The 14,524-nt window shown below is 40.0% G+C and overlaps 1 protein-coding gene across 1 annotated transcript in view; it reads right to left on the bottom strand.

Annotated features, from left to right (window-relative positions):
* Positions 1 to 293: 293 nt before the first annotated feature.
* Positions 294 to 14,524, bottom strand: part of LOC148013849 (mechanosensitive ion channel protein 1, mitochondrial-like) — a 35,170-nt gene continuing 20,939 nt past the window's right edge. Inside the window, exons 3-6 of the mRNA XM_087667166.1 lie at positions 3,472 to 3,572; positions 2,516 to 2,623; positions 1,406 to 1,627; positions 294 to 1,308 (exon numbers count right to left, since the gene is read on the bottom strand). Of these exons, the coding sequence (XP_087523292.1) occupies positions 1,195 to 1,308; positions 1,406 to 1,627; positions 2,516 to 2,623; positions 3,472 to 3,572 (545 nt within the window). The 3' untranslated portion in view covers positions 294 to 1,194. The remainder of the gene's footprint in view (positions 1,309 to 1,405; positions 1,628 to 2,515; positions 2,624 to 3,471; positions 3,573 to 14,524) is intronic.

The raw sequence follows: 14,524 nt of genomic DNA, 5'->3' as shown, positions 1-14,524 counted from the left end.
TTTGACACCTCTATTATGGTCTCTTGATTATGATCCTCGAGTATGATTTTGATGCGAAACCATTATCTCAACTTGTATGCTTATAGTGGCAAATCTTGTCGTTATACTTCACAAGTGGAGAATTTCGCATGACGTGCTAGTTGCAACAACTAGCTTGTTTATGTTGTCACTAAAATAACCAATTTGCAAAGATTACCATGGTGGGTTTAGATTTGATAGAAGGTGGTGCAACTTTCTTTATCTATCAGGATAACTTAACAGGTACTTTTTACACATTCATATTAAATAAGTCATACTCATCCACCAAAAGAGCGACGATGCAGATGACGTAATGGCCAAACCCCTAACTCCAATATGAGAATATTCTGGACTTTTAGTCACATCATTGGCCCATAGTGCACCCACTACACTCTATAAGCCCCTCTAGGCTCTCCCCCTGTGGCTCATGTTATAGTCGCGATTATTTAAGCTGTGAAATCTGACAATATTCTCATTTAAACAAGCTAGCTGACGAAGTCCACTTATTTGGCATTTCCACCACTGCATGGCATGTCCTAAACAACGGAGTGTCAGCCCTCCCTCCCACACGGTATGGCACCCGCCTTTTCCACACGCGGCGTGGCATGGCAACCCGCCAGCCATGGTGTTCGTACTCCCCAACCATCTCGTGCTCCCCTCCCATGCATGATGCCGCACTCTTGCTGGATCGACCATAACCATCTGTTAAGGCCCCCATCCCAATTCCCAAAAGCCAAATGACTCAGCGAAGATCGAGGAAGAAGATCAAGGATTCCACTTCCGAGGAATCATGAATGTGGCTTGATCACCCATGTAGGCGATTTATTAGGCCTCTGTCTGAACAGCAGCATGTTGACCTCTAGCTAGACCTCATATTTGAGATGAGCTACTAGTCTTAACAGTAAATACTAAAACCAAAATTGTGTATACTTTCTCGAAATGCATACCTAAACCTCGAGGCTTGAACCATTTTTACACAGTGCAGGAAAAGATAGGAAAGCAGAGGTCTCTTGGTATGTAACAAGTTGATGTAAGTCTCTTACGTCAACACCTCTAAAACCCTAGGCAATCAACAACCAAACATAACAATAGCTTGTGCATTTTTACGAGTCAACTGAGAAAATTACAGTCAGGAAGTATGCACGTATTCACAATAAAGAGGGGAGCTGTTGATCTTCAAGAAGCTGCTGGGTGTCCAAAAGTTACCCCCACTGTTGCACCTGCCTGTGTCACAATTTTAAGTACTTCCAAGATTATTTCCTGTTCAGTTGAAGGAAGATCCTCTTTGCCCTGAACAACAATTCCAGAAAAAAACCAACCAACCAGAATAAAGTCAACACTTGAGACGATATCAGAAGTATTCAATAAGTGATGAACAAACGCATACCATAAGAGTGATATTGCAGAGTACTGTGATCTCCAGCATTGAGCTCACCGCTCGGGACACGAAACAATGGGGTAAACCAGGTTGAACCATTACCCTTGGATGGCTCTTCAACATGTTTCTTACTTCTTGTGTAATTTGAGGTATCTTATCGAAATCCTTTACTTGCACAGGAATTTTCACATTGAATGCACGCCATGGAGCACGTGATTTGTTGACTATCACCTGAAACACCAACGTGTGAGTCTTAAGATAGCTGAGTGTTTAGTCATTCATACAAGTTCATTTAGTTACTTTAATCAGCACCATCAAAAAACAGGGTCGACCAATATCAAGATCAAGGAGACAAGACAGCAATGAGGTCTTGAGGTCAAATACACATGACAAAGTAATACTTGGTGCTTAGTCCTGTCACATGCATCAAATCCTACTTCAAATGAATTCTCACATTTGAAACCAAAATGAATCCACATACCAATTCTCACAATATCACTTACAGAGTCTTGCAACTCATTACCTAGAATTTAAATGCCTAGCATGTCACATGAATGTTTCTGGGTTGTCAGTAAGCTAGGAAATCAATTGAAAATTTTTAAGCCAATTTTGAAGATTCATTGCCTGAATACAAACGTTATCAGTTATAGGATTGATAAGCTATTAGTACGCTCGGCAAGAAGATTCTGTCCACTGTAGCATTTACATTGTAGCCATCCAATTGTTAATTGACACTTACAAGCCCGCTTTGCATAACTGGATAATCTGAAACATGAGGCACAAACAGATATCCCTATGTATACGTACGCACAAGGGCATAAACCCACACACCACATGACCAGAGAAGTAATAATCCGCATAGAAACCAAAAGCTTGTCATGATCTGACAGCTGACTAGAACACTCGAGCTTGGGCATTAATAGACATGCAAACACATGGGACATGAAGAGATACTCATGTAGAGGCTATCATGGCCCACATTATATCTTGATGCATGCAATGATTACAAAACTCAACAATGACCCGTAGATGCTTAGCATGAGTAGAAAACTCGATGACACAAAATGTGGCACATTCCTGTACATACAGATACACAGGCCTGCCCATTGCAGCACCGACCTGGCTAGAGAAGTATGAGTTGGGCACAGCAACAGGGTACTTGTCATTATCCAGCAGTTGAGTAGCAGTCAAGCCAATATCAAGTACTTGACCCTCAATCGATCCAGCCTGCAAAACCAGACCAACAAATATCTTTAGAAAGACATGCCTGCAAAATAATGTTGTACCACAACATAATACATGCATTTTTCAAAATACGAATTTTCTGTCACGATTTTCAAAATAAAAAATCCATTCTCATTTAGATGGTTTTTATCAGCATTCCTGAATATCGATCTGTGATCTGGCTCCTATGATGCTTTGGAAAAGAGAATAGCATGCAGGAACTAGACTATTCAATGCGGACTCTATTGGTCTGCAATCATTGGCAACAATGCACTAGTTTGAAGCAAGCATTGGTTCCTGCATATTATTGTCATCGTACAATAAAATCTCGAGTTCCAGATATTCATAATCAGCATACTGAATCACAGTTGTAACAATGGACATATACATGCTGGTGAGCTTAAAATGAGATTTACTATTGTAATAGATGACTTGCATGGTGATGCTGATACGTTCAGTTCAGTAAATGCATGTTCTGACAGCATGCTAGCTTCAATGGGCATGCTCTTGATTCAATTGCTAAAATTAGCAGTGCACATAATGATGCCTGTGAATATCATGATGAACCTGCTAATTCTCAAGTTGATATTGATGTCAATCCTGGTGGCAAACATACTGATGTTATTGGGTGTACCAACACATCAATCAGTGTCATATTCAGAAGACATCTTGAAAATTTGCTCATACTGTTTATATTGGGATTAAAAAACAATGTCGACAATGACTTTAAGACAATTCCCACTGCATCACGTGTGTATGCAAACATAATGGTGCTCCTAGAATTTTGCATCGTACCTAAGAGAAATGATCCATGAGTCCTACATCAAAGTATTTTGTAGGGGAAACCTTGCCTTTATGATATCACCAATAGAGAAAGGCCTCATAAACTGGAGAGCAAACCCGCTGAGAACATTGCCAAGTATATCCTTAGCAGCAAAAGCAGTTGCCACCCCTACAAGTAGCAGCCATTTAGGGTCTGCAAAATTGACTTTCAAATGCATCCACAACTATGCATCCAATTTTATGCATGCATGTTGCTCCCTTTCTGATGTTTTTCATAGTGACTTAACAATTCTCTGTTAACGTGAGTCATGTGTAAGCATCCTCTAAAGTAGAGCTTTCTAGTCATAAAACAAGAATATTCAAGAATGCGAAACCTGCATTAAGGAGCCTGATGTTCAGTTCTGAGATTAGAAAGGCACGGAGACAACACTACTGCTATGAGAACAAACTCACCATTATGATAAAAACAATGCATTCAAGGCTTTGAGGCACTAAACTCAAGATTGTTCCTCTTTAAGCCCCACGTATACTTATTATTACTCATCCTTGCTCTCTGCCTCCGGTGGTGACAAGGAAAGAACAGGAAGAATAAAGCAATTCACATTAGTATTTAAGACGATTGTGAGTTTAGTTTTGAACATGCCAAGACGCACACAAAAAGAGGTGCTCAGGAATAAATCACCACAAAAAAAAAGTCCTCAAAACTTTTGAGTACCAAACACAACTCCTCTTAAGCCCCTCATTGCACTACTAGTCGTCCTTGCCCTCTGCCCATAATACCCAACCTACCAAAAAGAGGCACAAAAGTTTAATGACACCATTGAGTCGCTCTAGAAGCTGAAGACTAGGACCATCCTTGACACCTATGAAATGTTGGATTGTCATCAGGCCTATTCTGAGCCCTAAACGTACACTTGGTGATCACGATTCCATGGATAGTGCTGGCAGCTGAACTATGACACCAGATCAATACTCGCACTTTGTCATTCTTCTTTTGGAACTCTATTGATGTTGTGTATTGGCTCCTGTGAAGCAGCTCCTCTTGCTCACCAGATGTGAACCGAAACTCAAGAGCCTATGAGTTTCACACTTTTCCCCGCTTGCTTGGAGATGCGGTCGCAGAAGCTGTTGCCTTCCAAGACTTCCACCATGAGGGATCCAATAATAAAACAGATCGGCCATGGAGTGAGTCTGCACTTGTCTAGTGAAGGGGTCTAATACCACTATAAAGGAGTCTACATCAGCAACACTCACCACAGGGATCATGTTTGTTCACATGTGTGATGCAGAGGAGGGTGCTGTGGATACTTCTCAGAACAGAATTCAACCCCGTTATCTAAATGAGTCACAATCATGCATTGTAAACTGAATAGAATTGCATTATTACAAACAATCTTTCTCTTTCTAGAAGTACTGATTAATAATGCTTCTTGAGCAAGAAATAATATAAATGTTTACTAAAACCTGTAGTTCCAAACTCACTTCCTTTACTGAAAAATGGATCAGCCTTTATGGAAAACCCTTTGACACATTATAAAATTGACCATAGTTTTGACATGTAAGTTATTAGGTTTATGAAGATTCACCAACTGGTTTAACTGATTTGGGGCTATTAAACTTGGATCTATCTTTGCAGGTATGTGAATTGAAGCCATGCCAAATCATGGCATGGACACTGTACCTCTACTTCTAGACCAAGAGGGTGAGGTCCTTCATGTTCTAGATTTAAAATTCCATGCTGCGGCACAACTAGGTACTGACATTGCCTTCACCAATATAAGGCCACGAGAGAGCCTCTCTAAATAGGTCTACAGGAGGGTAGGTTGTATAAGCTCATAGCGCTTGAAATAAGGACATCCTTCATGCTCATATGGGTGCACTTTGGCAAAGCCTCATTTGGCTAGTTGCATTATGAGGCAATGTGGCAGGCCAACTGTCCACATCTAGTTGAGGTGTTAAAATATCTAGGGATATGCTTACCTGCACCTTGTCCTAGTTTCATACACAGCAAGCATTATAGAGAACCTTCCCTGCAGAAGGCTCCTTGCAGAGCCACTACTTCTTTTGAACTTCTCCACAGGAATTTGTGAGCCGCTAGAAACTCCATTTTTGGGCACAACTATCTACCTAATGTTGACTGTTGATGACTTCTCCGAATATGTTTCAACTTTCTTCTTAATGCTCAAGTCAAAGGAATTTTAGAGCATCTGCGATTGGAGGCGCATTGATATAGGGATCAACAATTGACAGGGTCAAGATGGGGAGAGGAATCATAGTGGTGTTAAAATCCCAAGCTTATCAACTGTATTATGCATCCAATGGCATCAAGATTGAGTATGACAATGTCAATAGATGAGGTGTATGATATAGGAACCTGACTATTGACAGAGTCAAGACAGAGAGAGAAAACCATATTGGTTTTTATGTCCTGAGCTTATTGACTGTATAATGCATCCATGGCATCAAAAACGACTATACTAATGTCAACACACCATCAAAGAATGGTATGGCAGAGACAAAACAATATTGTGTTAGAGATGGCCCACACTATGCTTGAGCATTGGGGACTACCTTGTACTCTCTTGATTGAGACAGTTTCCTCTACATAACAAGCATGGCTTTTTTAAATATGACTCGTTTCGAGGCCAAAAGGGTAAGTTATTTATTGCTCATTTTAGGGTCTTTGGATGCAACGGAAATGTGCATGTGTTGTAGGAAAAGAGAGGGAAGTTGGATGCAAAGTTCGAACATTAAATCTTCATTGATTGACTACAGCTAGCTCACTAGAGGATATGAGCTCTATGAATTAGAGGCTAAATAGGTTACAATTAACAAGATATTCTTTGAGGATGTTGTCCAATGCGTTACTCCACTAGGTGGTTCTTGTCATTAACAAGTGGTCCTTTTGTGGATGCACAACCCTTTTCTTCATAGGATCCACCCCTCCCACCTCGTCTTCCACCTTTGCTTCCTACTCAACAGAGTATACCAACAGACCCCATCATCACCACAAGTCCTACCTCCTTCACTAGAGGTGCCAATAGTAGATATTTCAAAGCAACACAAGCCAATCGTAGTCATGTTGAGCCAAAGGGGAAAAATGAGATCGAGTAGAGTGAATCAAAGCCTTAGTATACATGTGATTAGGAGGAGCCAAGGACCAATAAGTCTAGTCAACAATCATCCCTTGCAGTTCTATGGTAGTTGAAGACTCTTGCATAGGAATCTAAGATTCACTCATTTATTGAGCTCCATGTAAGGATGGTTGTCAGAGGGCATAGAGGTTACAACATGTGACATTAATGTCACATTAAATGTGATATTTAATGTCACATTAAGGTCATAAATATGGAATGTGACATTAAAAGTGACATTTAATGTCACATTAAGGTAAATCTAGGGGAACATGCATGAGAATGACCGTCCGGGCTCTTGGGCACCCGAACGGGCTTAAGGGGAGCCTAGAGAGTAAGAGAGTCCAGGAATAGGACTCCAGGAAGTTGACGGCTGGCAAAGGAATCCGTGTAGAGGGCCAGCACTTATCTAGGCGTGGTTGGGAGGAGAAGAATCACTCGTGCTCAGAAGTTTTTTCATGGTTCTCTCTCTGTCTTTACGAAGGTCGCGAATCCATCTTACATTGGTATCAGAGCCTATGGTTCAACGTCTCAGATCGTCAATCGTTCGTCAAATTGTCAGTAATCCGTCAGGTCGTCAGTCAGGCCGTCAGTTGTTCATAAAGTCGCGTGAGTACCAGGCACCATGAAAACGCAATGGGCCGTGAAGAAAAACGAAAGGGAGAAGCGCCATGTCACATCGCGTGAGTACCAGGCGCCGTGAAAACGCGACGCGCCATGAAGAAAAACGAAAGGGAGAAACGCCACGTCACGTAAGTGACATATTTTTTTGGGGAGAAAACGACTGGCATAAGGCGAAAAGGAAAAAGGGGATTCGTCTCTGGTCCGACCTGCCGGATGAACCAGCGTGAGACAAAAGATTATGTTTCTGGTCAACAAAGGTGAGGCGTCAGTTGCATCAGTCGTGAGACATCAGCAGTGAGGCAAAACGTGATCTGATAGTGATCAACGGAGGCAAAATATAAAACGTGACACGACTGTTGTCACGATTGCTGTGTGTGAGGCAACTGCTGTGAGCCGGACGGAAAAATATCATACACGACTGAAGTCAGGAAATTGAATTTCCAGCATGATTACTTCACTGTTCTAATCCGGGAAGATACAATCTGTTTCTTACTCTTCGAGTTTCTTTCCAAATCAACAGCCACTGCCTGCCATTAAAAATCAGGGAAGTACTTTACTTTGTATGCAAATTTCTTATTTTTGCTTTCCAATTCCAGTGTATTAATGGCAGAAAAAGGGAAAGAAAGGGTAATGGAAAGTTGTAGTTCCGGGGATCAACCTATGGTAGATCCCCATGAACCAGACATACAAGAAGAACAATGGGAAGAATTTTTTGCTACGCGAGAGCAATTCGATGATCTTACTGCTCGTGTGCAAACTCAGGGAGTTCAAATGGAATTTTTAACTCAAACACTTAATGAAATAAAATCTCAATTAACTTTATTGTTGGAAAGAGATAAAAATAAGATAGAAATCTCAGATGTCCCATCTTCATCGAAAGATTTAGATGCGACTATGCGAGATCCTAAGGAACCCCAGACTTACCATAAATTGAGGGACAATCCAGTTTTAAAGGATATGAAACCACCTCAATTTTACGGGGAGGAAAAAGATAGGAATAAAGACACAATCTTTAATTTCCTCCAAAAATGGAAAGATTTACATAAATTAAAAAATACCCCACCACATCTCCAAGCACTGGAGGCTAGTTTAACTTTGGGACCCAAAGCATATAAGTGGTGGCGAACTTTAAAGGAGGCGAATAAAATACCTGAAACTTGGGCTCAATTTGAATCCGTCTTTTTAAAAGAATTTCTTCCTGAAAATGAAATGGAAAGAAATTGGAAAGATTGGGATTATGTCAGACAAAAGGGAAGACCCCTGCTGACATATCTGGAGGAATATCGTGAGATAATCCTCAAACTGGAAGGAATAGATGAATTCCAAAAAACAAGAGGATTCATTAGGGGACTGGATAAAGCCTGTAAAAAGGAAGTAAAACGGAGTTTACCTAAGACGCTGGAAGAGGCAATTAAATTTGCATTAATTTATGAAGATAGTACGCGTCCAGGTACACTCACTAGTCTCACTGATACGGAGCCCAAGTCTAAGGAATTGGAAACCTCAAAATTTGTGGGCAAATTTAAAAGAAAAATGTCATTTTTAAAGAGTAAAAAACAACCTTTTGAAAAGAAACCATATATGAGGCCAAAGTTAAGTCCTGATGACTTTGATAAGGCCAAAAAAGAAAAGTTGTGGTTTAATTGCCTATTCCCTAACCATGCTGCTTGGAATTGCCCTCAAAAGAAAAAGGGGGAAGACAAAAGAAAGGATAAGGACAAGGGCAAGGGAAAAGAAAAACAAATCCATGTAGTGCAGACCTTAGAATTAAAGGGCCATGAAAAGTATAAATCTTTAGAGGTCTTGCACAGAGATGTACAACATAAGTGTTGTATGTCAACTTCTATGTGGCAGCCTACTTTTGGGCCACATGATTTACTTAGAGTACATGGATTGATAGCTGAAAAACGGGTTAGAGTCATGATTGATGACTCTGCCACACATAATTTTATAAATTATGCACTTGTCAAAAAATTGAAACTTCCCCAACAAAACAGTGAGCATCAATATGTTGTTCGTATAATGCAAGGCCAAGACAATAAAATATGGGATACAATGGTATCCAATTTGGAAATTGAGATTCAAGGATATAAAGATAAGCTTGATTTCCAAATAATGAACATGGAAAGAGCTGATATTGCTCTAGGGAGGGAGTGGCTATGGGGATTGGAACCATCCTTAAAACGTAGCTATCACCATAATACACTGGAATTTGGAAGGGATTGTAAGACTTTTGTCATTCAAGGTGAACATGAAGTATCTAATAATCCTTTGCTGTGTTCTACTGAAGTTCAGAAGCTGATAAAGAAGGAAGTTTGTGAGGTATATATGCTATGGTCTCTTCCTGTACAGAATACTTTAACTTTCTGTAATATAAAGCAACAATTTTCTTATGTTTGTGAGTTGAATGTTAATAATGAATTGAATAGTTTGTTAAATGATTTTAAAGATGTGTTTCCTTCTGATTTACCAAGTGGCCTTCCACCAGATAGGGGTGATATAAATCACCCAATTGATATAAATAAGGATACACACCCAATTTCAAAACCACCGTATAGGTTAAGTGAAACACAGCATCAAGAAGTTGAAAGACAAATTAAGGATTACCTGGATAAAGGGTTTATTCAACCCAGTAATTCACCTTGGGCTTCACCAATTTTATTGGTAAAGAAAAAAGATGGTTCTATGCGACTTTGTGTTGACTATAGAGCACTTAATAAAATAACGGTGAAGAATAAATTTCCTATGCCCAAAATGGAAGATCTTTTTGATCAATTGCAAGGGGCAAAATTATTCACAAAGATAGATTTAAGATCAGGCTATCACCAAATAAGAATTAAGGCACAAGATGTTTCCAAGACGGCATTTCGTACTAGATACGGGCATTATGATTTTTTGGTGATGCCTTTTGGCCTCACTAATGCACCAGCTACCTTTATGAAGCTGATGAATAGTGTTTTACGGCCCTATCTAGGACATTTTGTAGTAGTCTTTTTGGATGATATCTTGATCTTTAGTAAATCAAGAGAAGAACATTTGGAACACTTACAATTAGTATTCCAACTGTTAAGAACACATTCCCTTTACGCGAAGAAAACTAAATGTGAATTCTTTGCACAAGAGGTCAAATATCTGGGGCATATTATCTCGAAAGAGGGAATCAACATGGATCCAGAAAAAGTAAGGGCAATTATTGAATGGCCACCTCCAAGGAACCTGGAAGAGCTGCAGATCTTCCTAGGTTTATCTGGATTTTATCGAAGATTTATTCGAGATTATGCCAAAATAGCTGTTCCAATGACAGACCAACTTAAAGGGAAAGGAAAAAGTTTTAATTGGGGAACAGACCAAAATGAAAGTTTTCAAAAACTTAAGGTAGCTATTGCTACAGCTCCAATATTATTAATAGTGAATCCCAACAAACCATTTGTGGTTGAAGCTAATGCCAGTAATAAGGCAATAGGCGCGGTCTTATTGCAAGAAGGTCGACCAGTTGCTTTTGAAAGCAAGAAATTAGATCGTGCAAAACAGAATTATTATGTTTATGAGAGGGAGCTGTATGCAATAGTACATGCAATGAAGAAATGGAGGCACTATTTGTATGGTGCCAAACTTTTGATTTTATCGGATCATGAAAGCATTAAGTGGCTTAATGATCAACCAGATTTACACGAGCGTAAAGCCAGATGGGCCGAACTCCTCCAAGAGTTCGACTATGAGATCAGATATAGAAAAGGAAAGTATAATATAGTAGCTGATGCACTCAGCAGAATGCCCATCATTAATGAATTGAGTTTTACTCAATTCACTTCCAACTTGCTTGAATCTTTAAAAGGGAAATGCCAGGTTGATCCGGCATATTCCAACATATGGGAAGCAATAAAAAATGGGGATCCAACTGAAAGTGCTTCTATTGAGGAAGGAATATCTGAGGATGTTCAACAAGGAAATGGAGCATTAGGGGTTGCTCAAACTAGATTCAAGTGGAAGAATTTTACCATTGATAATGGTTATCTACTCTACAAGAGTAGGGTATGTGTCCCGAAAGATACAGAAATAAGGCGCCAGGTACTCTTTGAGTGTCATGATACCCCTAGTGCGCGACATCCAGGAGTTAATAAGACTTATAGTCTTATTAAAAGGCAGTTCTATTGGCCTGGAATGAATAAGGACGTCCTTGACTATGTGGTCAAATGTAATAAATGCCAGGTTAATAAAGCTGAAAATTTAAAAATGGGAGGACTTCTCCATCCATTAGAAATTCCCTCGGGAAAATGGGAGAGTATCTCCATGGACTTTGTTGTTGCTCTACCTAGAACACAGAGGGGGCACGACTCTGTGTGGGTGATTGTGGATAGGTTAACCAAAATGGCTAGGTTCATTCCAACTTCAACTGATGTTAAAACACCAGAATTGGCTAGATTGTTCATAGAGAACATATACCGATTGTATGGCCTTCCGGCAAATATAGTTTCTGATCGGGATAGAAAATTTGATAGCCATTTTTGGCGTGCGGTATTTAGCAAATTGGATACTAAACTTAGCATGAGTACGGCGGATCACCCGCAAACAGATGGGCAAACTGAAAGGGTTAACCAAATTCTTGAAGATATGCTTAGGGCATATGTAAGTAAAAGGCAAACTAATTGGGAAGAGTATTTACCGATAGCAGAGTTTGCATATAACAGTGCCAAGCACTCTTCCATTGGATATAGTCCATTTATGTTAATGTATGGGTTTCAGCCCAGAGCTCCTTTTGCAGTAGGACTGCATAAAGAAAAGGTTCAGGCAGCTAAAGATTTTTTGGAGGATATGTATAGTATGTTAAAATTTGCTCAAGAAAATATTAAAAAAGCTCAAAATCGAGCTAGAGCATATGCAGATCCTCACCGAAGAGACATCTCCTTTGAAAAAGGAGAATTGGTCTATCTTAAGGTGCCTGAACAAACTAAAACTATGAAAAAGGGACACTGTCCAAAGCTTTCACCAAGGTATTATGGTCCTTTCATAATACTTAAAAGGGTGGGAGAATTGGCTTACAAGCTCCAACTACCTGCTGGTAGTAAAATACATCCAGTTTTTCATGTAAGTAAATTAAGGAAAAAGCTGGGTGATTTGGATAATCTAATCTTAAATGATGATATTGAGGAGTTATTCTATGACCAATCTAATCCACATGAACTAGAAAAAATATTAAATGTTCGTAATAGGCGAACGAGGAATACTATTTATCAAGAATGTTTGGTTAAGTGGAAAGATTGTTCAGAGGAAAGCTCAACATGGGAGCGAGTAAGTATTTTAAAGAAAAGGTTTCCCGATTTACAGTTAGACCTTCCAAGTATCGTTTTCGAGGACGAAACCGATTCTTAAGGGGAAGGAAATGTGACATTAATGTCACATTAAATGTGATATTTAATGTCACATTAAGGTCATAAATATGGAATGTGACATTAAAAGTAACATTTAATGTCACATTAAGGTAAATCTAGGGGAACATGCACGAGAATGACCGTCCGGGCTCTTGGGCGCCCGAACGGGGTTAAGGGGAGCCTAGAGAGTAAGAGAGTCCAAGAATAGTAGGACTCCAGGAAGTTGACGCCTGGCAAAGGAATCCGTGTAGAGGGCCAACACTTATCTAGGCGTGGTTGGGAGGAGAAGAATCACTCGTGCTCAGAAGTTTTTTCATGGTTCTCTCTCTGTCTTTACGAAGGTCGCGAATCCATCTTACACAACATCAGTGGAAAAAGCAGCAAGTCAGTTCGCTTAGTCTATGAACTACACCTGTATTCACATAATTATGGAGGACAAGGAGTCTACTTCTATTGAGGCGGCTCCAACATAGGAATTGAGTGAAATTAGACCTTTGAAATGGTTTTGTGTTGTCTTCAAAGGAAAAGTAACCAGTGTCTCAAGGGTCTATAAGGACAAGTCCATGGTTGATAGACCTTGGACAATCACAAAGCTAGGCTTGTTGCACAAGGAACTTTCTCAGAAGCCTGGGTTGGACCATCCAAGGATATTTGCACCAACCCATACAACTACCATTTGGTGTGGCTGCCCATCATAGGTGGCCTATTTACCAAATGATTGTGAAGCCAACCTCCCTAGATGTTCTTCTTTAAGAAGAAATCAATGTGGGATAGCTCGTAAGTTTCTCCTACAACTAGAGTCTCTGGACTATCAGTTGTATTGCTTGCGGAAAGGCCTCTATGGCCTAAAGTAGACATTTTGAGCATATTATCAATATATTGGCCACCTCTTTCTTTGGCATGGTTTGGAAAGGTTAGATTATGACCCTAGGTGCCAACCACTAGGTCAGATTGGCAGCCAGTCTAGTAACTTTTTTGATGCTCTATGGGAACAATTTTGAACACTATAGGGAGCCACAGTGAGCACCTTGCCCATACGTTACGTGGTTGGGGTGGACACTAGCTGAGACCAGGTTTCCATGTTTGTGCTCACATTAAGCACATTGAGGTCCAATAGCATTATGTTCAAGAGGCAATTGTGGATCACGAGCTAGAGCTTCTTCACAAAGACTTTTCGTCATTGATATTCCTTTGGAATCCCCACACACCTAGGTTTGAGAAGGGTTGCTACCTGTCACAATCATCCCTTGTTTGTGAGCCCTACACTAAGTCATTTGAGAGGCATCATGCGCTCTAACCACTTGTGTTCTTATTTTCCGATTTTGATCAGTGCCTATTTTTTGGTGTTCACTTAATTTTGGGGCCTTGGATACTTTCACACCAATTGAGGTCAATGAATTGTGTGCCTTCCTACTCAACCAAGGGTTCGTTAACAGCCCATCAGAGTCTACTCTTTAGTATGCAAAGAGGGGGGATCCTTTGCTGGCCATTTGTCTTTATGTGGATGATCTTCTGCTCACAGGGACACATGTTGGTCAGGTTTCAGCAACATTTGCAGCACACTTTTGATATGTCAGATTTGGGGCCTTTGCATTACTATTTGGGCATTCAGTTTATTCATGATACTAGAGGCATTGGATTGTCATAGTCCTGATATATTGGTAACTTTGCCAATTGGCAACCTTCTACTTGTAATTTCCAGGATTAATTAGTTAATTTTCAGACATTGAATTCTGAAAATTAATTAATTATCCATTTGACCCTGCCCAAGAACTGGCTAGTTTCCATTCACATTTAATGTGCTAACCCCATGGGACATTTAATTGTCCCAACATTAATTGGCCTTAGACTAGCATTGATTTATTAATTAATGCCTAGTCCCCCAATGTCACCACTGGACATTTCAATGGCCCAATTAATGGCCTAGACCCAAACTAACACCAAGCACCCACAAGTACCTGTCTAGCATAACATTGTAGAACTTTTGCCAATGT

The sequence above is a fragment of the Lygodium microphyllum genome, chromosome 25 (assembly GCF_053477565.2).
Source record: "Lygodium microphyllum isolate KBCC chromosome 25, Lygodium_microphyllum_v1.1.10, whole genome shotgun sequence".
Lineage (NCBI taxonomy): Eukaryota > Viridiplantae > Streptophyta > Polypodiopsida > Schizaeales > Lygodiaceae > Lygodium > Lygodium microphyllum.
This window is presented reverse-complemented; position numbering and strand designations above follow the sequence as displayed.